Consider the following 23,363-nt stretch of genomic DNA (forward strand, 5'->3'; position numbering starts at 1 on the left):
TTTCAAGTGTACACAGACAGTGGGGAACAGAAACCAAAAGAAGCAGCTGCCATAGCTGTATGCATAGAACCTGTTTGTTTCTCATTAAAAGTCCCTTTGCTGGACTACTTCTCAAAAGCCACTTTAAATGGTCCTGAAAGAACTGTCTTAAAATATTGAAGAAGTATTAGAAGTCAATGATTATGAGCTGTTTGCACAAAGAACCATGTTCCTGCTTCTACACCATTTACTGGTACTCTGCAGACTCCCTCTAAACGCTGATCCACGGACCAGACAAGTCACAACTCTCTTTACATGCCTGTGCCATGCTCTTAGAATTCTCTACACCTTTAGCCCTACATGGAAACAGTGTCCCAGCCACAGGAGCTTAGCATACCTGGCCCTTCAACACAGGGTGTGGAGGACTGGTGGAAGTTCTTTGCAGTGTCTTGTCTCTCCTCAGAATTTTCCTATAAGAGCACAACATTTTTGTTTGTTTTTGTTTTGTTTTGTTTTTTTAACTTAACGGTCAGGAAGAAAATAGCAAACATGAAAAAAAGAATTGCAGTGAGGGGAATACGCCGTACTGTTTCTGTATTTTCTCCACTGACAAAGTACTAGTCTCTTTATTATTCAGGGCAAGATACTGACTATAACCAACCTAAGACGTGAACTGCAGAATCATAAACGGTTTTATTAAAGCTGGCTCTAATCAAGCTGAGATGTCTACACAGCAGACACCAAGTAAAATCTGTCCAGGGTTCAGCTTAGTGCTGCATTAAATCGTATAGACCTCATATACCTATGTACCCTACAAAAGAAAGACCAAATCCAGATTGTGTCACTTAACCAGCCCCAGTGCTCAAAGGAGCCCCAGAGGGAAACTGCTTCTCATATGCAGATTCGTTGCTCACCCTTTACTGCTATACGGTAGGGAATGCCTGAATTATCTGAACAAATGCGTGAAGCTTTGTGTTGGAATAGATGTAAAGAAGTGAGTAACTACTTGCACCAACCAGAAATACTGTGATTCTCCCACCCATATCAGCCTGAGGAAAACTACGATCTGAGAGCACACTAAAACCAGTTATGGTGTGAGGTTTGGGGACAGTCTAGAAAGATGCAGATTTTTCTCTGAACTCTGGCATTGCTCTGTGTTTTCTGGTAATAAGGTACTGGCTAGAGAGTATTAAATTGTTTGGCTGGATAATGGCTCACAGTTGGATGATAAGTTTTGAAGGAGTAGCAAGTGCTTCCTGGTGTATGTATTAGAAACAGTTATAGCTGTCAGAATTTTAGGTCTGCATTCTAATTAATTGTTCAGAATAACGAGAAATAAATGTTCTTCGACATTACCTGGAAGCTCATCTCTTTCAAAGCTTTCCCTACCAGCAAATTTTCCAAAGGTTATTTTTTATTATAATCAGTTTCAGTTTAAGTTGTGCCATAGGCATTACTGGCTTCAGTGAGAAATGGTTTCTTTAAATAGATAGGATCCAAAGGGAAAATGAGTTCTTAGATGTTTCCTTGCTAAAGCTGGCTGATCAAATCACTTCTGGTATGCTAACGGCTCCAAAAGCTGTCATGTTACTTGTGTTAATTTAGGAGTCCCTGTACTAGTAAAGATATTTGCATAATAGCAACCAATTTACAATAATTGTCTTTTAAGGAAAAAATATTTTCCAAGCTCACACCATAGAAATAAATTCCCTGTGCACTCTCTTTTTTGGCAATACTTTGAATCTTTCTCCAAGTTACCTTTGCATGTCTAGATGGAGTAGATGAGCAATGTAGCCTACCTTCACAACAGAAGCTGTGACAGTATCTGTATGATAATGATAGCTTGCGGGAAGATCAACCTAATGGGCCTTTGTCACTTACCCTAAAATAATTTGGTGTTGCTTGAATTAGTACTGATGCTAGAGGGAAAAGAGATTCCTCTTTTTCCTTCCTCATCTTTCCTCAAAATGTGAAGACTAGAGATAAATGTCAGTGAAGAATATCGCCAAAGGCTCCATAGGTTCAAAAGGTCAAGTATGCATCTGACACTGTTAGGTCAAAGCTGACAGTCCTAGAGAACTTCAGTTCTGGGTTTTTCAGCATGGTGGTTTGTTGAAAAGAGACTTGTAGACATGGGAAAAGAGCCATACCAACGAATTATTATCCTGTATCTCCTTTTCTTTTTTATTACCCATATGCACCAATACTGTAATGGCTGGAGTGTACCAAGAACATATCTTTTTCGAAGGCTAGGAACTGTAGTTTCATATAATCTCACCAGTTTTTGTGTGTCACTGAGCTTCTGGCTGCGCATCTCCCTCAGCTGTTTGCTTTACGGTAGGCATGGCGGTTGAAAATCCACATCTTTCAGGGTGGTTTTCCCTTCTTTGGGTTGGGGGGTTGTCTTTCCTGTGTAGGACAGAGGGGAATGGTAGTTTAGTTTGGTTTGATCAGGATACATGTGTCCATATTCTTGCACCATCAGAGTATTCCATTAGTAGAAAAAGGGCTATCATTTCTTGAAAATATGTATAAAAGCAACAGTTGTCTGACATTATATATATATATATATATAATCAGAACAGATTTCATCTCAGTGGTGTCTAATTACTATCATAATCGATCAATAAATGTTCTTCTGATGGTTATAGTGTGAAATGACTGATTTCAAAGGAAAAGTTTAAAAAACTCCACCACTATTCACTGGAAGTGGAGGTGTCAGGAAATACTCTGACTTGAGCCTCAGTGCTTTGGGTCTAATTTCAATTATTTCAACTTCTTTGAAGCCCACTCAGCTATTTTAGGTTTATGCTAGTGTAATCTTTAGCTAACTTTGCTGTCCAGGTTCACTTTAAATCCTACTTGATTTAAATTGATACCATTCCCATGAAAGAATACTTCTGTACTGCTTATGCCATGTACTTTTATCCCAGTGTTTTAATCTGTCATCATCTGTTGGGCTCCTATTTCGCGGTCAGGCAAATTTTGTTGGACCACCTTTTCCCGATACCGTTGGCTTTTCATCCAAACTGCAGGTTTAATTCCACGTGCAGTTTAATTCCATGTGTCGTTTGTCATGCACGTTACCCGTTTCATCGGAACTCCTGATAGCGAGGGAACGTTCCGAAGGCGGCTTCAGCCAGGCAGTTCAGCCCGGGTGCGGCTGGCTCTCCCTGACACGCGTGGAAGCCTGGCACAGGGGCTCCTGCCTTCGGCGGTGCCCGGTGCTGGCAGCGCCCCTGGGACACAGCCTCTCTGGGGGTCCCCCCTGAGATGGGACACCCACGTCCCAGCTTTTCCGTCCTTTCTGTACACGTCCCCCCCCGGAGGCAGCTTCTAAATCAGGGCTGCATACAGCCCCTGCGTCCCCCCCGAGACAGGCTGCGGGGGAAACGACCCCCTCGGCTGAGGGGTGGGCAGGGGGCGGCGCGGCCCCCCCAGCCCCGCTGCCGGGAGCCCCCCGGCTCCGCCCGCCGCGGCTCCCCCGCCAGCGCGGAGGCTCGCTGAGGCTCGCCGGTGTGTCTGAGCGGGATCCGCCTGCCTGGCGACCCACACCCGGGGCTGGGGGAGGGAAGGGGAGCCGGCACCGCGTCCCACCGCGCCCTCCTCGCCCCTTCCGCCCCGGAGAGGGGGGCCCGCTCTGAGGCGGGGCTCCCGCTTGCCTTCGCCGTCACCTCTGCCCGGGACTCCCTTCAGCGAGCAGAGGGGGCTCGGGAGGGGGCCGTCTCCCTGCCGTGGAGGAGCCCCGGGGCGGGGAGGGGGGGGGCGGGCTGGCCGCGGCCGCCGCTTGGCCCGGCCGGCGGGACCACGTCAGCTCCCCTCAGCCGCCGCGGGCCAGAGGCCGGCGGGGCCGAGACGGGCCACCCCAAATGACTGCAGCCCCCGACCCCGGTCCCTGGGGCAGAGGCGCCCGGGAGGGAGGACGGGGCCACGCTGCCCGCCGCGAGCGGCAGCCTGTCCCTGCCAGCCCTCAGGGGCGCGGCGCGGGCACCCCCTCTCGCCCCCCTCGGCCTCCCTGAGCGCCGGGGGGCGGTCGGTGCCCTCCCCCCCTCTTTTGCCCGCCCCCCCCCACCCCCCCCGAGAAGGGCGAAGCCGGCTGCCGGACAGACGTGGCAGGCGACCCCCGCCAGCTTCCCCCTCTGCTGGGTGCGCGGGGGGCCGGCGGGAAGGGGAGCTGCCGGCAGCGCCCGTCCCCAATCCCGCGCGGGGCTGTGTTTAACGGGCCGGCAGGCGGGGAGCGCTCGGTACGGGCGGCTGCCGGGGCACCCCAGGCCGCCCCCTCGCACACGCACACTGCCCCACCGGCCAACAAGCCGGGAGAAGAAACTCGCGGCTCTTCGCCCGCGGCCCGGCCGGAGAGACCGCCCCGGGAAGAGCAAACCCCGCGGAGGGGCTCTGCCGCGGGCATCTGCAGGCGGGCTCACGGGGCTGTGGCTGCCCGCTGCTCGCCGCGGGGAGCCGAGCAGCCACGCCGGCTGCCGGCGGGGAGATGCGAGAGAGCGGGGCGACAGGCTGCCCGCACCCCGTGCGGCAGGGGCCGGGCGCCGCGGGCCCGCTGGTGAGGGGGAGGGTCGCCTGTTGCCCTCGGTTGCGGTGGGGCGGCGGGGAGAGCTCGAGCAGTGGACCCGGGCTCCTGCCGGCTCTCCCGGCCGCTTCCCCGCCGCGATCCGAGCGGGGCGGGAGGCTCCGCAGGCCCTGGACAGCTCCTGCTTTGAAAGCCCTGGGAGCGCCCTCCCGGCCGGTGCCAGCCGCCCGCCCGCCCGTCGCGGCCCCAGAAAAGCAGGGCGAGGGGCGGGGGACGTCTGAAAAAAAAAAAAAAAAAAAAAAAGAATGAGACGACGAGTCAGATTTTCCTCCCCAAAGCCTCAAAGTGTCCACGTCCTCAAAGCATGGAACCAATTTAACGTCGTCGCCGCCCCCCGGCTCCCCCCGGCTCCCCCCGCCGACCCCGCGCCCGCCGCTGCCAAGGCTGCCGCCGCCGGCCGGAGACACGGGGCACGTGACGGCCTGGGAGCCGCGCGGGCCCCGCGGCCGCCGCGCGCCCATTGGCTGCGCCGCCGCCGGTGACTCGCGGCCCCGGGACCCTCCTGCGGTATAAATAGGGCGGACCGGGGCTTGATTAATTTAGCATCCCGGGCAGCAGGTTTCTGCTAAGTTTGGAGTTACTCCTCAAGACTGTATGCCTGCGCCCCGTAGGTAATCGCTAACCACCGACCAGGGGCTCTGCACCACAAGGAGTCTGCATGTCTTACAACTAGACATGCTCAGCTTTGTGGATACACGGATCTTGTTGCTGCTCGCAGTAACTTCATACCTAGCGACAGGCCAACGTAAGTGCTTTTAGCTTGTTCGCGGCATGGGTGGTGTCCGGGGGTGGCTGTCCCGCTCTCTGCGCTCTCTCCAGGCGCCTGCCCCGCGGAGCGGGTGGCTGCCTGCGGCCAGCTGCAGCTTCCCAAGCTCTAGAGACCCATCTCGTCAGGCTGCCGCCCCCGTCCCAGATCAGAATCTGGCTGCTTTTTTTTTTTTTTTTTCCCCTCAGAAATAGAAAAGGATGGCAAAAGGCCAACGAGACAACCCCCCCGCCCCCCCCCAAAAAAAAAAAAAAAAAAAAAAGAAAGAGAGGCTCGTATCCCAAGGAGAATGCAAAGCCCTAACTGAAGCGGAGATGCTTAAAGTCTGGGAGGAGCGTGTTGACGGCGAGCGGAAGAATCCCGGCTGCACCCACGATGCGCTTTTGTGAGACTTCAGGCGCGCTTGACCGAAGCGGGGGAGCGGAGCCGGCGGCGGCTCCCCCCTCCGCTCGGGAACAGGCCGGCCGAGCGGCGGCCAGCCCCGGCCGGGACCCCCCAGCGCCCCGTCCCGCAGCCGCCTCACCGCACGGCGGCGCCCCCTGGAGGCGGAGCGGGGCCGCTGCGGCTGGCCGTGCCCCTGGGCGCCCTCCGGCCCGGCCCGGCGGGGGGAAGCTGCCCGCGGCTCCCCGGGGCTGCCCGGGAGGCTCCCCGCAGGCTCAGCGCCCCCCTCCCGGGGGTCTCCGCCGAGGGGAAGACCGTAGGAGGCAGGAAGAGGGAGGCAGGGCAGGAATATCCCTTGGCTCCCGGGTGAAAAGGGGATGGGGCTCCCCGCGGGTGCAGCGCGGCTCTCCGCCACTCGCTGGGGAGAGGACTGGGTCTCCCCCCACCGCCCCGCTGGCGGAGGAGCGCGGCTGCCCACCCCCACCTCCCCGCTGGGCGGCGGCAGCCTGCGAAGAGCCCCCTCAGCCCCTCGCCGCCTTTCCGCTGCGGGACCGGCGTCGGCCTGGGGCTGGGCCAGGTTCCCGGGCGGAGGCGGGAGGGAGCAGCCCTGCGCTGCCCGTCCCGGCCGCCCGGAGCCCCCGGGACGGTGCCCCCCGCGCCCCGCCTGGCCCCCGCCGGCGCTGCCGGCCGCACGGTGGCAGCGGCCCGGGGCAGGCCCGAGGGCCCGCGGCGGGGCCGTTCTGGCGGGGCGGCCGGGCTGGGGCCTGTCCCGGCGCACCGTGGCCGCCCACCGGGGACATCCCCCCCCCCCCCCCCCCCCCCGCCGCCCCGGTGACGGGCGGCGGTAGCAGCGGCTTCGCAAAAGCCGAGGAGACGGAGCGGTGTGTGCGGGGATCCCGCCGTACCGACCGCCCCCTTTATTCCGGAAAGACGTGTAGTCGGCAGTGCCACCATCACCTGGGGACACTGATGGATTGAACTTCACGTTGGGTTGGCAGAGGCAGTCGGTGTTCTGCCGGGCTACTTCAGTGCTTTCCGTGTTGAGCACTTCATTATTGTTACCTTTTTGCTGGACTGTATGAATCGTCTGAATTTAGCGTGATCATACTTTGCCAAAGTGACTCTTTGTGGAAAAACACCCACCAACCTGTTGGTTAGTAATAATGCCAAATCGCTGGCATTAAAGTGTGCTGTAAGACGTTTTTACCATGGTAAGTTTCAGCCAAAATAGATTTTTAGTTACGTGAGATTCAGGAAAAAATTTTTCAAAATTAGTATGTCCAACTAATTAACAAGAGTGTACTTTGGAAGTAAGTAACATACAAAGAGAAAAATGATTTCGTGTTTAATACCTTCAAATTGTTCTCTCTTACACACTATGACATTTTACAGGAAATTGTGGAATGCTTAGGTATAACCATTCCCCACAAAAAGTGAGGTGGGGCCAGTTATATTAAAATTTAAGATTATCTACAATTTAATATCTTCGCATGTGGCAGCCTGTCTGGATTTATTCCTCCATTGCATGCACACATATGTTTAAATATATATATGTGCATTATTTCCCCCCATGGAGATATGTTTAAGCACATTTAGAACAGACTTATAGAAGATACCTGCCTTTTTACTGTATCAACCATATTAGTTGTTTTAATTTCATTAGCAAGTCTGTTTTGAATTTGAAATGCACAACAATTTCACCTGTGACTCTTTACAGTTTAAGAAAATCACCTTAAAAGTAAGAAATTACATTAAGAAAATGTTTCTTGTGTTAAGGAAAAAAAAAGCCTTGAAATGTAAAACTTGTCAAATAACTGAATCCACACTCTGATTATCTCTTTTTTTTTTTTTCTTTCCCTTCTTTTTCCAGATGTGAGTGAGGTCAGTATCATTATTTTTTATCTCATATATAATACTCAACTTCAATTAACAGGCTAGACTTCTTTTTCATGGCAGTATTATTTACTAACATTAATTCCCAATATGGTCATGGAAAGATACGGATTAGATCCTGAAGGGACTGCCTGGAAAGGTACCCACCCCAATTTCTCAAGTGGGACGGCCTTTTTAAGAGACTGCCTTCATAGGTGTAAAGACCATGAGGAGAAAGTAACGGAGCAGTGGTGTTTGGACATTATACCTGGCAGTTTGGATTGGAGATGACTCTCTTTTAAAGCCAGTCTTACAGTCCAAATTTCATTGCACAGAAGAATTATGAAAAAACTCAGGTGTGACTTTTTTATGCTAGCTTTATAGGCTGTAATAGGTATAAGATTGTCAGTCTTCAACAGAATGTTGTAATGTAGTTACATGTATCTTTATTATATAATGAATTCCTAGCCTTCATAGTAATTTAAAACCATAGGGCATACTTAAATATACTGTACTGAGAAAAATTATAGCTATGTAAGAAGATAAGTCTAAGTTTGTACATTATTTTAGTTTAAAATACTGGGAGAAACTGCATCTTTTTTTAAAATTCTCTTCTTTATTTTTTCCAGGCACCTGCAGGGCGCAAGGTAAGCATTTTTATTTTTCTTGTGTGGAAATGGAGATGATATTAGACATTCTTAGGCAGATTAATATTTTCTCAAATATTGGATGAAAGGAAAACTGACTACATTAATTATTTCCAGTGTTCCTTGAGAACAGCAGTAGCACTGAGATGAGTAGGAAGTAAAAAGGAGGGAACAATGGATGCAACATCTCAACACCAGGGTAAATTCAAATACTGAAATAAGCTGCTTTACCCAAAAGCAGGGCTAAGCCTACCAAGAACTAAACTGTATCAAAGTAACATTCTTGTTCAACCAGAGTTCCTTTAGAAAGATTTACATGATTTGAACAGTACAGCAATATCCATACAGGTCTGAAAGGCTAAATAGATTTTTGTTTTATTTCTAAAAGTCACTACTGTTAAATTAGAGCCAGTCACTCAGCAAAGACTAGAACCAACTTTGCAAGTATTTCAGTGGATGGTGCAGTGATACTTTTAACTGACATAGTAGTGGCAGTGACTAATCTATTTTCAGTAGCATATTGTGGAAAAAGAATATGCTGTCTGTGGAAAATAGCTATCAGACCTGTATGTGAAGTCTTCTTTCCCTTTTTTTATGTACACTAATTATTTCTAATGTATCTGTTTCCCTTCATAGTCCTGGAAAATTTGTATGGTAACTCATTAAGTTTTATTTTCTTCAAGCAGGGCCCTAGAGGAGACAAAGGGCCACAGGGAGAAAGGGTAAGGATTTAGACTGACATTCATTTGTTTGTGATCTTTGAACAACAGTTGTTGGAAGACCAGTAGGAAAAAATTAAGCTTAGGCATTGATGTGAGATCAAATTAATGTACCTGTAGAAGCTTGCATGTACATTTTAATTAAAAAGAAACCAAGTTACCTATGTACCAAATTCTGCCCCAGCACTGTCTCACCAACCTAATTATGGTAATTGTGCCTGAGCAGAATCACAGAATCATCAAGGTTGGAAAAGACCTTGAAGATCATCTAGTCCAACCAGCAGATGTGGTTGAGTTCAGACAGCAGCCTAGCACTCCCAATGATGGTTTGAAAAACTTTTTTTCCAACTGCCCACAGTGGAAAAAGTGCATGAATATGCAGAAGAGAAAGTTGTCACATAAAAACGTAGTCTTTGAACAATATGGTATACGGATAAACTCTCTATATCAAATCTGAATAGACAAAACTAGCTTTGAGGATCATTCATTATCTGTGCCTCCAAAGATGGCTTGAAAAAGCTCTCCCTAGGTAGGCATTTGTCACCTACTTTCTATTAGTCAAAGTGGATATTGTACTGTTAAAGGCTGCTGTAAAAGTAACAGCAAGGACAATTGAATAATTAGTTAAAGAAGGACAGCTGAATAATTAGTTGTAGCATTCTTTTCTATTACTGAAACCTGCTTTTCTGATTTGCATCTGCATCATTGCTACTTTTTATGAAGGCTTATTCTGAAATTCATATCCTTATCTGGGCAGTGTGTAGTTATCATGTACCTTTTTTGTATCTTCTGAAAATGAATATGTCGTAGTACTGATAGGTAGTTCTGGAAGATTTCTTGGATCATAAAATGCTGACAAACGTAAAGAGAACTATTAGGAAGAGTATATCTTTATGGTCAGCTGGATAGTTGCTTTAGGCTACCACTAACTAAATTTGTTTAACAAAATGAGATACACGCTTTGTCCCGAAGGCACCAAACCTAATCCAGCTCCTTTAGAAATCCATGACTTGTATTATGGATTTCATCTGGCACTGAACTGGGTCCAAAATACATACCAAATGAAATATCTCACCTCAATTGCCACGATGGCAAAAATTGACCAGCTTTGTGCACTGAGGATGAAAGAATATAAGGCCAAATGTTGCTGGACTGAAAACATGTAATTTCAAGCTGTTGTAAAAGAAGTTCTGACAGTGGTAGCAGAGTAACAGTATCAAAAATCTGTAAAAAAGCGCTGCTTTATTGTCACTGAATTTGCAATTGTACCAGCAAATATACTAGACTGATTAAAAACTGTCCTTTGACTTACTCTGTATCTATGTTAGTTTGTACCAGTAGGGCTGATCTCTGCCAGTCCTCAGTTGGTCACATTTTAGGCTCTCACTAGCAGAATCTGGCAGGCTGTGTGGGTCTGCATGGGTCACTTGGGGTTCGTGGGTCCAAAATTTGGTCACTTAAAATGAAAATTCCCAATTTGGAGATTACAGTTTGGTAGCATAGATCCAATATTGCCCCCACAAATCTTCTCAAATATGAAACTACAGTAATTATCTGATACGAGGTCTGGCAAGGCAATGTAATTTCAGGCTATGCTTATTTTCTAAAGTTAACCATTTATTGAAACTGCGTATATAGCAATGCTGCCTCGTTGTTAATGAATTTATCACTTCAGAGATTTCTTTAGCCGCTTCTAATGTTCACTTTATAATCCTCTTTTTGATTCTAGGGTCCACCAGGTCCACCAGGCAGAGATGGTGAAGATGGTCTACCAGGTCCTCCAGGCCCCCCTGGTCCTCCCGGTCTTGGCGGAGTAAGGCATCCAAACTTCCTATTACTGAAACTGTTAATCTGTGCTTTGTGACTAAGACTAAATGCATATCTGCCGGAAAACACTGCCGTTGTATTGGAGAGTAGAGGAAACATTCTCTTGTGATCTGCAAGAAATTGATGGTCCCAGTTCCAATGAAACTCTCCTTGGGATGTATATTTTTCGTGGCAGATTTGGATTCTGTATTTGACAGCGATTTATGCACAGGAGCAAATCAACCCTGCTAACGAGCATTAAATTTATACAGCCATAATGTGTATGGATTAGGAATCAAGTAAATGAAACCTGTGCTTTTAGGCAGATGGGGAAAAGAAACGGCACTTTGTGGTTGGTTTCAAGAGACAGCAACTCTATTGGAATAAGCTGAAGAAGACTACCCATAAGCGGAAAGTTCATGCTTAGAAGTCCTTCAGAATTTTAGAATATCTTTCTTTAGAATTTTAAATTTCTATCTGTATTCACGCTGCAGAATGTAACTGGACTCTCGCATACACACTTTCTGCAGAAGTGTCCATCATGTATTCTCTGCAGAAGGCTGGCTTTAACTCTTTACTTGACATTAGCTTGCACAGGCAGCATGAAGACATAGACAGTGTCACACTGATCAAGTTTAGTAAATCCTCCTGCACAGAAGAATACTCTTTTGCCTTCAATAGGAATAGCAATAATTTATTTTCCTAATAGCAACACCCAAACTGCTTTTATTAATTTCTATTATTTTAATATACTAATAAAAAAACACAAGAAAGAGATTTTTGGTGGTGTTGTATAGAACTTTTTTCCATTTTAGTGAAGCGAGAAAATGTACTTTACAAAACTAAATGTATATTTGCTTACAAAATTTGTATTGATAAAAGATCAAAAATCCAGTGCAGTTTTTCTGAGGCTGCATGATCCTCAGATCTTTTTGAAGCTGAATTACCCACCTCATCTGATAGTCAGGGGTGGTACATGAATTTTACTTAAGCAATATGGTGAAAAGATATGTGTAACTTCCCTCATTGGAAATGAGGCAGAATGATTTCAGGGTTTCAAGAAAGTTTTCAGTTTTAAATGAGCACTGAGTTTACATTCTTAATTTTCAGTTCACGCTGTTGCAGTGCTTCTCTTTCACTGCTGTGTAGATATTTGAAGCCATGTGTGGCTTTTGAAGCCGTGTGTGGCTTTGAAGCCGTGTGAAAGGGCCTTCCTAGTAAAATCAAGTCTTTCTGAAAACAAGTGAATAGAAATTTATTTGGGATAGGGCCGTGTTTACTGAGTTTTATGTATGCTGCTTAACATACAGTGTAGCAAGTATAGCAAGTCAGGTGACAGATATAGAATGATCATTTTCAATACTTTTTAAAGTAAAATTTTTAGTATTTTAATTTCAAACTTTTTATTACCTACAGAACTTTGCTGCTCAATATGATCCATCTAAAGCAGCTGATTTTGGCCCAGGACCTATGGTAGGTATATGATTTAGTACCTGATAACTTGTATAGATAACGTGTTTAGTATTTTCCTTTGAGCCTAATCCAGCTGCATTAATGCAAAGCATAGTGTTAAAATTGATGTTTTGCTCATATATTGAGTCAGACTGTAAACTGATCCTTTGATGTAGGACAATGAAGTGTTTGAAATACAGCCTTAGAACTTGAAATATGGTCTTGTGAGTGTATATTTAGCTTGAATATAGCACTACTGGGTCTTGTGCTTTAATTCTATCTGTTACCCACACTTTCATGAATCAGTGAATCTCATAATCTGATGTCAGATAACACACTGATATAGTATTATTTTACCCATATTGAGACAGAAGATTGTGTTTTAGGAATGAGATTGAATGTAAAGCTGCTCTCTTAAGCAGACATAGGTCTAGAAAGTAACTCAGTATCTCAGCTCCAGTTGGTGACCATTTTTCTGCCATGACTGTACGACCCTTTTGATATCCTTGGATTGCACAGGTTTGGTAGGAAATTGGCCACCACTCTTGGCTGTCAACAGTTGAATATTAGTACTTGCTACTACAAGGCTCTTCTGATGAGGATTCTTTATCAGTTATTGTATACTATGTCCAAATGAATGGTTAAGGAGTCTGTTGCCTCTCCACATGAATTTCTAACCTTTCCTGATGTTAGCAGTTATTTTCAGGGTACATAGATAGCAGAACATGGGTTAAATTCACCACATACACTGACATCACAGACAATGCATCAGATGGGTGAGGACCAGGATGAAGGCTGCCCAGGATTATTCTGGGTCAAGTGCTTGTTTCTATTCCTGAAAATAGTGTAACATTAAATTAATTTTTGAAAATATTTTTATATCCATTTAGATGCTAAACATAGGAAAATAGGAGTATCTTTAATCAAGTTCTGCCCTCAGTGTCTGACAATAAATCAGAAAATGTAGATTGAGGATTTATTTGGGGTGTCACAATTTCTAAGTTCCAATTTTTGAGTGAGTTAGGGTTCATCTGACAGCAACAGCAGTAGAATCTACCTACTGTGAGGATTTTTTAAGATTCATAACAAAAATGTGTGCAATTGGGAAGACAAGAAAAGGAGAGAAAAATGATTATGGAATATAATTTCTGAAGAGATTCACAGGGCTTATGCAGCACATATGATTCAGATTGTCCAGAAACAGTTATTTTTCCTAGAATTACTGCATATTTTTATAGCCACAAGATTGCTTTAGCTTCCATAAGTAAATGCCTGTATTTAATATGCATTTATTCCCCTTAATAAAAAGTATTCAGAAAGCTACATAAGCCATTGAAAAGCTGGCACATGATTTTAATCTTGTAATGAGAAAATCTAAAAGAGTTCCCAAGAAAGTTTTAAAACCAATTAAAAACATAATGATTTCTGTTGAAACATCTTATAAACATTCATTTGGACAATAAAAGCCTAAATTAAATTTCAGTTCAAAGTTGTTTGCTTCTTTAGTAAAGCTTAAGACAACTGTTAAGAAAGTGCAGTAATCTATGGAAATTTCCTTTTTAAAGGTGATTTTTGACCCTTTTTTTCCAAGATGTATATAAATTCTAATTTCAGGCAAGGGGAGTATGTTTGTGACTTATTTTGGAGGAGAAACGCAGATAATTGAATCAAAACCAGAAAACAACAAAATAGTTACATGGAAGTTGATCATTATTTGACATTGATGTATACACAATACGAGTAAAAGTTGTTTAATTTCTTTCCAAAATTATGTGTGAACCTCCCAGTTCATGGTATTACTGCCCTTTATATACCTTTATTTCTCGTTTTACCTTTCTACCATTTTAATGATCTTTTTCTAACAGCTCTTCTTGAAAATTACGATAAAATTGACAGGCCCAAAAATACAACCTTTCTTATGTGTTGTTATGACCTTTGTCTTTAAACTCTGGAAGTTCATGCACTCCCTTCGTGGAAGAGAGAGGGTACATAGAAGAATGAACAAGTCAGAATAGATTAAGAATCCTAATCACAAGGTACCCAGCCATAATGGTACATTCTTAATCATCTCACTTGATTCTGTGCTGATTCATTGCCATTAGAAGATCTGTTTGCACTTGGACTGCCTGTGCAAATTCTTGCAGATCTCAACTTCTTCTAACTTGATTTGGACATTGCACACTGAGAACTGTAATGCTTACCAATATTGCTTAGGAATAGCAAGAATTGGTGTTATAGATGTGTGTTTATAATAGTGATTTTTGTTAAAGCCTTCTCAATTTTTCTCACCTAGGGTTTAATGGGACCTAGAGGCCCACCTGGAGCATCTGGACCCCCTGTAAGTACAGTCTCATCTCTCCTACGGACTAATTAACATTGAAATACCTGTAAAAATCACAAAATAGCTTATTCAAACACTAACAAAATCTTTCTCTTCTAGGGTCCTCCTGGTTTTCAAGGTGTTCCTGGTGAGCCTGGTGAACCTGGTCAAACAGTAAGTATAGGTTTCACATACAGACGCTGTTAGCATTAAAAATAGGATTCCAAAGTAGGCTTGTAATGCTTAGTAATGCCCGTTTCTCCAATCCATGTGCACATCCTTGAACATTAGAATTGGGTATTCCTGCTTGATCCTGTTACAGAAACAGAGCTGAACACTCAGATTCAGACTTCTTCAGATTGCAATCATGAAGTGCAAAGTCAGTTAGGCTCCAGCTATGCCCCAACTCAAGTCAGAAACCAGTGAAAAGACTTATCTGAAGAATGATACTTTAAGTAATCTTCAATCTATTTTTAACAGGGTCCCCAGGGTCCTCGTGGTCCCCCTGGTCCTCCAGGAAAGTCTGGTGAAGACGTAAGTGATTATTAAATGTTTCTTATCTCTTTTGAGGCTGTGATTCAACTCTAACATTAGGTTATTGTTAAGCTAACATTCTATTGGCCATAATTTGTACACTGTTCTATAATACCAGGTAGAATAAATAAACCCTGGAACAATTATTTTACAGAGATGCTGTATGTTGGAAATGTACAGAAAAATGGATAACTTTGAAACCTCTCTAAATACATTATTTAGCTTCCTGAGTACAGAGAGAAGGAAAGCTAACAAGCTCTTTGTATTTATTGAAAAAGAGAAACTTTGCCAGAGTCTTTTTTTAAATGGTTTATGTTGTTATTTTATAAAATGACCTGTCTTTCTTAGTGTATTTTTACTGCATTTTTTAGGGTCACCCTGGCAAACCTGGAAGACCTGGTGAGAGGGGTGTTGCTGGCCCTCAGGTATGTACTAATCTATGAATATAATACAAACCAATTATCTTATCAATGAAACATGACAACACTTCTGAATTGCACCACATTAACAGTCTAGTAATATTCCCTATATGGATTAATCCAATTTCAGTTCTTACTAATGCAGGGATATCGTATAGTTATGCTTCTGGTTTGTGTTCCCCACCCCCAGTAAAGCTAGTATAATTAGTAACAGAAGTGACATAGTGAGGAGTTACACAGGAGCAGGTGAGCAGGCACCTTGGCATGGAAAGCTACAACAGCTGTGCTATCACATGTTAATGCATGAAATTTCTGAGATTCAAAACTGGAAAATCAGGTTGATTACTGTTAGTCTTGGAACAAGTCTGGTCCTGGGAGGTTAGGGAATGGACTGTGTTCCTCCCTTGAATGATCATGGTCCAAATCTACTCATTAATTTTATTGAAAGACTTATTCTTTTTCTTTCTTTTTAATTGTGGTATATAATATTAGAGATAATCATTTATGTCCTGTGTGTTTTTAGGGTGCTCGTGGTTTCCCTGGAACTCCTGGTCTGCCTGGCTTTAAGGGAATTAGAGTGAGTATATACATACTCTTTCCCTGAATAGTTAAGACTGAAAACACTTCAGCATACTGAAAACCTCTGGAAATCCCCTCAAAGTTAAGAATGCATGAACCTCTTCGAAGTTTTTAATATCTCCTGATACGAAAAACTGATTTTAAAGAAAAAAAATCATGATTATATTAAGAAATCATTTTGTATGGAAAGAAGGATTTACCTTTCAAGACTAAGAGTTTGTGTGTAGCCATTTGTAGCAAAATATATTAATATTTATTTTTATACTCAATATAGGGACACAATGGTCTGGATGGTCAAAAGGGACAACCCGGTACTCCTGGCAGCAAGGTAAAGATTAAATCTGATACTGTAGGATGCGTTTGTAGCTCATTCTGGTCAAAGGCATATAATGTCCCCTCCAATCAGTCTTCCATGTTGGCATTAACATTGCCCAGCTGCAATAATGTAGAAGTCAGTGGATCTGTGTAGGATAAATAGATGCACCTTAACATGAGAAATCATTCCTGGGGCATTGTTCTTGAGCCCTCCTGTCAAGTTAGTACTTTCAATGAGTAGAGGTGCAGAATTTGGTTCCTGATGATTGACTACCCAGCAGCATTTAAGACTGATTTTGCTATCTCTGCTTTTCAGTGGATTGTATTTTACATTTTGGTGGTTTTTTTTAAAGCACACTGAAATGAAAACATCTAATTTTTCTTCAAAATTCTGCTGTGTGAGACACGTGCTCTAGCATAAGCCTTTCTGCTAAAAAATTGGAGAGATGCAGTGCTCTTCTAAGTTAAGGTTATTTGATCTTCACAGTCTTTTTCCTTTTTGCTTTCTTCAGATTAGTGCATGTTTGAACACTATCCTTAAGAAAATATTTTTAAATATGGTCCAGAAACATCTCTAGCAAACTCCTCCTCTCTTAGTTTCTTCTTATTGCATTCCACCTCATTGCCTAATCACAATGTTCTTAAAAACAACACTACTGCAATATTGGGTTGTAGGAAATTTTAATGCTGCTGACTTACTCACAGGAGATTTGTATTCAAGAATTTCCAACACAATAAAGAAAAACTCAAATACTAATTCTCCCTCTTGCTTGTTTCTAAGAGCTTAGCACTACTTGCTTGTAGAGTTATTAATTATAGCACAGCATTCTCCAATATAACTGCAAGTTGTTAACTTTCAGAAGTTTGGTGAAGAGATAGCAAACAGTCTGCCCAGTTGTTGGAGATTAAAAGCAGATAAAGAAATTAAGGAAGGGAAAGAACAGTTATTAGTAAGAGTAGTAATCTGACTGGAAATCACAAGCGTAATAAATCAGGGTCACTCATGATGTAACTGTGCTGAAAGCAGTGAAGAAGGCAAAAACTTGTGCTGTTGGCTACATTTAAGACTAGGTGCATTTAAGACTAGGTGTATTCAGATATATTCAGGATGAATACAAGCACTCTAGGACAAATCTTATCACTATAGACCAGCCTATACCAACTGCAGTCTTGTTGAGAACACTTAATACTAAAGGGAGAGGAGTAATGTTTTAATGGCTGTCACTCATATCTCAGTGTTATTGGTCTTAAGTTAAAAATACCAGTGGCAGATCCTTATTTCCAGCCCTTTGAAAGGAATTTTGTCACCTTAACCTAAGGCAAAAGAAAGCATCATTCTGATTCTGCTCTAGCTAAAAAACAGTTGCTGATTGATCTGAGTTGGTAGTTGACTATCCAGGCCCTATGTCTTAGGTGTGTACTACAGAGTAAATAACGGAATAAAGAGAGGGGGTAAAGAAAGCTGAGATGGGTAAGTGAAACAACTTGCTCTGATCCTCTTCATCCTAGAGGATTCCAAGTGGCCGTGTTCCAGTATATGCAGGGACAATCACAGTCTCTGTACCCTCAGGACCTGATGTGCTGTTATGGTATACTGTGGTGCAAATGCTACAGAAGACAAAGGCAGTAGGATTCTCTCTAGATGGTGGTGTGCTGTCTGTCCAAAGCATCCTGAAAGTAATTCATGCCTGCAAACTTTCTTTTTCACAGGGAGAACCTGGTGCCCCTGGTGAAAATGGTACCCCAGGACAACCTGTAAGTATTTACTGCTTCTGTGGAAAATGATAATCTGATTAATATGGTTCAGCCAGCATTTTGGTTAATTTTTGTCATCAGTGACACTCTAGCTAGCTGGATACTCTAATATAATAGTATGTGAATGCTTAGAACAGAATTGCCTGGCTGCAACACGCTTCATATAGAGACCTAGCAGAAGAAAGAAAAAAAAAAAAAAAAAAGTATCTTTCTTTGGTGAATAGGTATAAATGAGTGTATTTAAATTTTCCTTCAGGGTGCTCGTGGTCTCCCTGGTGAGAGAGGAAGAGTAGGTGCCCCCGGACCAGCTGTAAGTGGCTTCCCATCTATCTGTTTGTCATTATGACCAGCCACTTACTGTGGCTTTTTTCTGATCTTCGAACCTCTTTTCAAACTCTATTTATCATGTTTGCTCCTCACAGGGTGCACGTGGAAGTGATGGCAGTGCTGGCCCCACCGGACCTGCTGTAAGTTTCAGTCTTGATCTTTGACAGCCTGGTTCCATTAGGCCTTGTGTCCTTCTTTCTATTTATAGAGGATTTCTTGGGCTTCCAAGAAGTTGGATTGTGTGGACATTTTAAACACAGTTCTTTGTTGCTTATCAGACAGTCACAAAAGAATTAATAAAACATAAACCCTTTGCAGATAATATCCTGAAAGCCTCAGGATTTATATTAAACACATCTATATCAAAGGAAACAAATATTCTCTCATTTACACTGGTGAGTTCATAGGGAAACACCCAATGAACAGAATTCTCATTTCCAATAGTCTACAGAACAGTTCTCATCCCAAAACTAAAGGAGGCTTCATACCTTTTAAAGATACATATCATGCACGTGTTGTAGATGACAGTAATTATATACATACTGAAACTATTCTGTGCATTCCAGGACACAGCTCTGCACCTGCAACGTTGTCCTGTCTGACTAACAGGAGCTAACCTTTTTCATTCACCACTGATACCTGAGTTATGTGAGCTAGTGTGAAAGGCCAGTAAGATCCAACTGTCCTGATCTGACTGGTAAACAATAACTATTCTAATAAGTGGTAATCCAATGCAGGTTTGTCTGTTTAAAAGGAGTTAGTGTTGCTATAGCATATCACTGACTTCAGTAAGCCTCATTTATTTCAGTGAAATAAATGTGTGTACAAGGGTACAGTTTTGAAGCTAAAAAAATCAGTAATAGCCCAGAATAGTTTTTCTTTCCTGCCTTTAAAATTTGAGCCAATGATGAAACTGTAATTGGTTCTGTTAACTTTGCTAAAGTTGATTTTAATACTTCTTGTCACTTGAAACATCTGTCGTGCTTTAACAGAGTAGAATGTTAGCATAGATGTGAATTTCACTTCAGTTCTCCCATATGGAGTATTTTAAAAATATATGTGATTGGGCATTTAAATTGCAGGCAAACAGAGACCTTATAGCTAAGATCTGATGTTATACTTTATAGTAGAACCAAAACATTTAGCTATCTTGAAAGCAATTGATCTACTATAGGACAGATACTCTGGAGCTGCTGGCTGCAGAGGTGTTACTCTACATGGGCAGCAGCAGGCAGTTGCATTGGGTCCCAGTGTCTCTGCCAGGCTAAAGTTATTTTACACATACTTAAGTTATGATTCTGTAACATTCTATAAGCATAGCAATTACTAACACTCCTTTTTAAAAAAAACTAATGTTTTATTCTTTTTACCACTGATAATTTAAAACATAAAAAAGGGTCACTGCAGTGGAAATTCTGGAAGTTTATATTTTCATACATATATTAAAGAGCATTTGGGTTTGTGTTTTCTTTCTTTATGCAAAACCAATGAGAATTCCAAGTACCCAGTTTATAACAAACACAATAGGTTATAGAATGGTGGAAGGTAATTCCTCTTTGCTCTACCAGCTGAACCATTTTATTCGTTTTGATTTGTGTGGCAGTTTTATAATAAGTATTTATAATTGACAGATGTTAGCTCACAAAAAAGTAGATATCAATCCCCAATAGTTATGAATGAGTTGCATATTTCATTAATAATTTTGAAGAAAAACTATCCCTTTGTATTTGTATGCATTAAAGAATAACAAAGGCTATGAATCCATCAGTGTATCTTCTCTTATGGTGTCTGGGCACTGTACATTAGGAAGCTTGTCCCATCATAATTACAAATCCCACAGCAATAGCTAAACAGAGTAGAATCAGTAGAAGACCCTCTTCAAGCTGATGAGCCATTGCCTTTGACAAAAAAAGCACCCAGTTTAATGAAAAGGCACTGGGGCTGCACATGTTCACTGCCTCAAAGTGTATACTCTGGCTATCAATTATGATTTCTAATCCATTTGCATGTCAGAATGAGCTTCTGCCCTCAGCTGCTTTTAAACCCGATGCAATTTCTAGTACATTCTTACTGACCTCAATGTAAGTTGTGCAAAGCACTGGCTTGCAAAGTGTCAGAGAGATTTTACCAACCCTCTTCCCATGTGTGAAGAAGGACAAAGGCTGTCATCAACACAGGGCTCTTGTGTATGACCAGTAGGCCAGAAGGACTACTGGTGTGAAAATGTACACAGTTACCCCTGCACAGAATATGTGTTGGAAACAGCCACCTAAGACTTGCATTTGCAGGATGCAGTGCTTCCCTTCATTCATTTCGGGATTGTACAGCAAGACATCTTGCCTTGCAGATGCTTGCCTCTGCATATCCTCTATTTATTCTTTCTCAGGTGTTTGGCCTGAAGGCAAGGTTTTACCAATTGTTGCTTAATTCACACTTCTTTAGCTGCAGTGCAAATGTTTTTCAGCACTGACCTGCTCTTAAGCATAGTGAACCAAATCTGTCAGTTTGGAGTTGCAAAAGGCAGTTGATATTCTGAGATGGTAATATGTGGAAGTGTCTAAGGAAATGTGCATTTTTTTAATCTGTTTACTTCAGCAAGTAAGATACTTCTGTCATCACTTAATACCTTTACACAACTGCTTCCCTTTCATTTCCTAGGGCCCTATTGGTTCTGCTGGTCCTCCAGGCTTCCCAGGTGCTCCTGGTGCTAAGGTATGAACATCTGATTCTACCGGTACATGCGAAAGTGAAGAAAAAATATCATAACTAGTATTGCGAGGCAGCAAACAACACCCTCTCTGAAACTGGAGTGCTTTCTTATCAGTTACAGATCAGTTACATCAGGATGAGGATGAATCCTGCAGTATGCATATATGAACGCTAATTCAAAATACAGCAGTCATTTCACAGCTGAATATAGCTGCTAGGCAAGTTCAGGAAGACTTTTTTTTTTTACTGCTTCCTATGTGGTGCAGTTTTATACACTTTGAAGGGTGACACGGATCATGATAAATAAGCAAAGCAGCAGTTTATATCAATTTACAGAACCAGTGGAGGACCAAGAAGCTGCAGCTGAATATCGCGTTCCTTCCAACTTAAGTTCTTGAAACTGGAGAAACTGCATTTAAACTTTTCAGGTTTAGGGCAGTACCATTTTGCTCTTGCAGACTATAACTTAGATGGTTTCAGTTTATTACATTTTTTCCTGGGTAAGAGTCTCGCTATTTTGAATTTTACTTTGTCCAAGGAAGGACAGAGGTTTTTGGGCAAGACTATTCCATATCCTGCATTTGAAAATTTCACTGACCATTTGCCAAGAAGCTCAGAGCTGCATACACTTACACATAGTGTGGTGCAGTTTTTCACCTTTATCACAAGTACAGAAATTCCATGCTACAACACACAAAACTCTTATGTTGATCCACCTTTAGAAGAAAATAGAGTATTTTTTGCTAGACCTCTTAATATTAACTGCAGGGAAGAGAAGGAAAAATTGTGATACCATCCTAGTTATTCTTGTCAAAAGAATTTTGGAAATCATGAAGTCTTCTCTGATGCAGATGTGAGTGTGGTTACAGCATGTAATTTCAAGAGAAGACTGCCTATGTGTCCTAGGTGAACTCTGACTACTTAAAGAATTGCTGAAGAGAAGTAGTCATTATATTCATTTTTTTGTAGTAGACTTAAGAAATACAAGCTTCTGAGAGTAAAACCAGGAATGTTTTTTCCTCTCATTTAGTCCATTGTGAACACTATCCTACTGTACCCTGATCAGGCATCGTTTTGCATTTTGCATCAGTGCAAATGGCATCTTAACATGCAAGACAATGATCAATTACATCTCATACACTGTGGGGTATCTCAGGCCAATGCCAGAGGCACGTGGCTGCAGATAAGACTGGAATCATCATTCTGATTTTCTAGATCAACCTTCTGTGTAATCCTTGGCAGTAGTGTAGCTTCTCAGATGTGCTGAGCACCTGTTGTTCCTTTGTTAGCCATCAACTTCAATAGAGCCTAGCTAGATATCCCAGCTTCAGTGCATTTAAAATCCAGTAAAAGCTCTCAGCTCCTTGATTTCCTGGCCTCTGAAGGGGGAATATGCATATATGATTGCCTTCTTAAAGTCAGTCCAATATAGGATTGGTCCACTATTGCCCTAACACTGTGTACACTGATAGAGGGCTCTGTTCTTCTACCAAACAGGGTGAAATCGGACCTGCTGGTAATGTTGGTCCAAGTGGTCCTGCTGGTCCAAGAGGAGAGATTGGACTTCCCGGTTCTAGTGGTCCTGTTGGCCCTCCAGTGAGTAACTTGCCAGACTTTATCTACTATTGGATAGGTGCACATGGGACTCTGAATTAACCAGTATTGTTATGTTTCTTAATAGGGCAATCCTGGTGCTAATGGTCTTCCAGGGGCTAAAGGTGCAGCTGTAAGTACAGCCATACTCGTTCTAAAAAAACAATTCAGTTATTGCAACAGAAAAGATAGTGGGATCATAATACCTTTTTTTCCCTCTGTTGGACAGGGTCTTCCTGGTGTTGCTGGTGCTCCTGGTCTGCCTGGGCCCCGTGGTATTCCTGGTCCCCCTGGCCCTGCTGGTCCTAGTGGTGCTAGAGGACTTGCTGTAAGTGGCATTGTATATTGCATGTCTTCATTTGAAAATTGGGCAGTGTCCACATCTGTAAAAGATGTCCTCTGGATATATTTTTGTATTTAATGCAGACATTTTTTCTTCCTCCACTATAATTAAACATTGTAGTTCATTTCTGTATCTTGCTGCTGGCTTCAGATGCTGAGGCTGAAGAGGTTCACTTTGCACTCCCTTTGAGTGCAAGGACTCTTAAGCTCTGTCCATGTTGATACTATCAAGAGAGATGTGGCATCAGTCTCACAATCAGGCC

General features: G+C 43.1%; 1 protein-coding gene across 1 annotated transcript in view; it reads left to right on the forward strand.

Annotated features, from left to right (window-relative positions):
- The first annotated feature begins 5,118 nt into the window (after window positions 1-5,118).
- COL1A2 (collagen type I alpha 2 chain) overlaps window positions 5,119-23,363 on the forward strand; it is a 42,059-nt gene continuing 23,814 nt past the window's right edge. Inside the window, exons 1-19 of the mRNA XM_074900295.1 lie at window positions 5,119-5,309; window positions 7,582-7,592; window positions 8,213-8,230; window positions 8,917-8,952; window positions 10,679-10,762; window positions 12,172-12,228; window positions 14,501-14,545; window positions 14,648-14,701; window positions 15,008-15,061; window positions 15,433-15,486; window positions 16,004-16,057; window positions 16,334-16,387; window positions 18,085-18,129; window positions 18,386-18,439; window positions 18,552-18,596; window positions 21,115-21,168; window positions 22,663-22,761; window positions 22,847-22,891; window positions 22,988-23,086. Of these exons, the coding sequence (XP_074756396.1) occupies window positions 5,240-5,309; window positions 7,582-7,592; window positions 8,213-8,230; window positions 8,917-8,952; window positions 10,679-10,762; window positions 12,172-12,228; window positions 14,501-14,545; window positions 14,648-14,701; window positions 15,008-15,061; window positions 15,433-15,486; window positions 16,004-16,057; window positions 16,334-16,387; window positions 18,085-18,129; window positions 18,386-18,439; window positions 18,552-18,596; window positions 21,115-21,168; window positions 22,663-22,761; window positions 22,847-22,891; window positions 22,988-23,086 (1,032 nt within the window). The 5' untranslated portion in view covers window positions 5,119-5,239. The remainder of the gene's footprint in view (window positions 5,310-7,581; window positions 7,593-8,212; window positions 8,231-8,916; window positions 8,953-10,678; window positions 10,763-12,171; window positions 12,229-14,500; window positions 14,546-14,647; window positions 14,702-15,007; window positions 15,062-15,432; window positions 15,487-16,003; window positions 16,058-16,333; window positions 16,388-18,084; window positions 18,130-18,385; window positions 18,440-18,551; window positions 18,597-21,114; window positions 21,169-22,662; window positions 22,762-22,846; window positions 22,892-22,987; window positions 23,087-23,363) is intronic.

The sequence above is a fragment of the Athene noctua genome, chromosome 2, assembly GCF_965140245.1.
Source record: "Athene noctua chromosome 2, bAthNoc1.hap1.1, whole genome shotgun sequence".
NCBI classification, from domain to species: domain Eukaryota; kingdom Metazoa; phylum Chordata; class Aves; order Strigiformes; family Strigidae; genus Athene; species Athene noctua.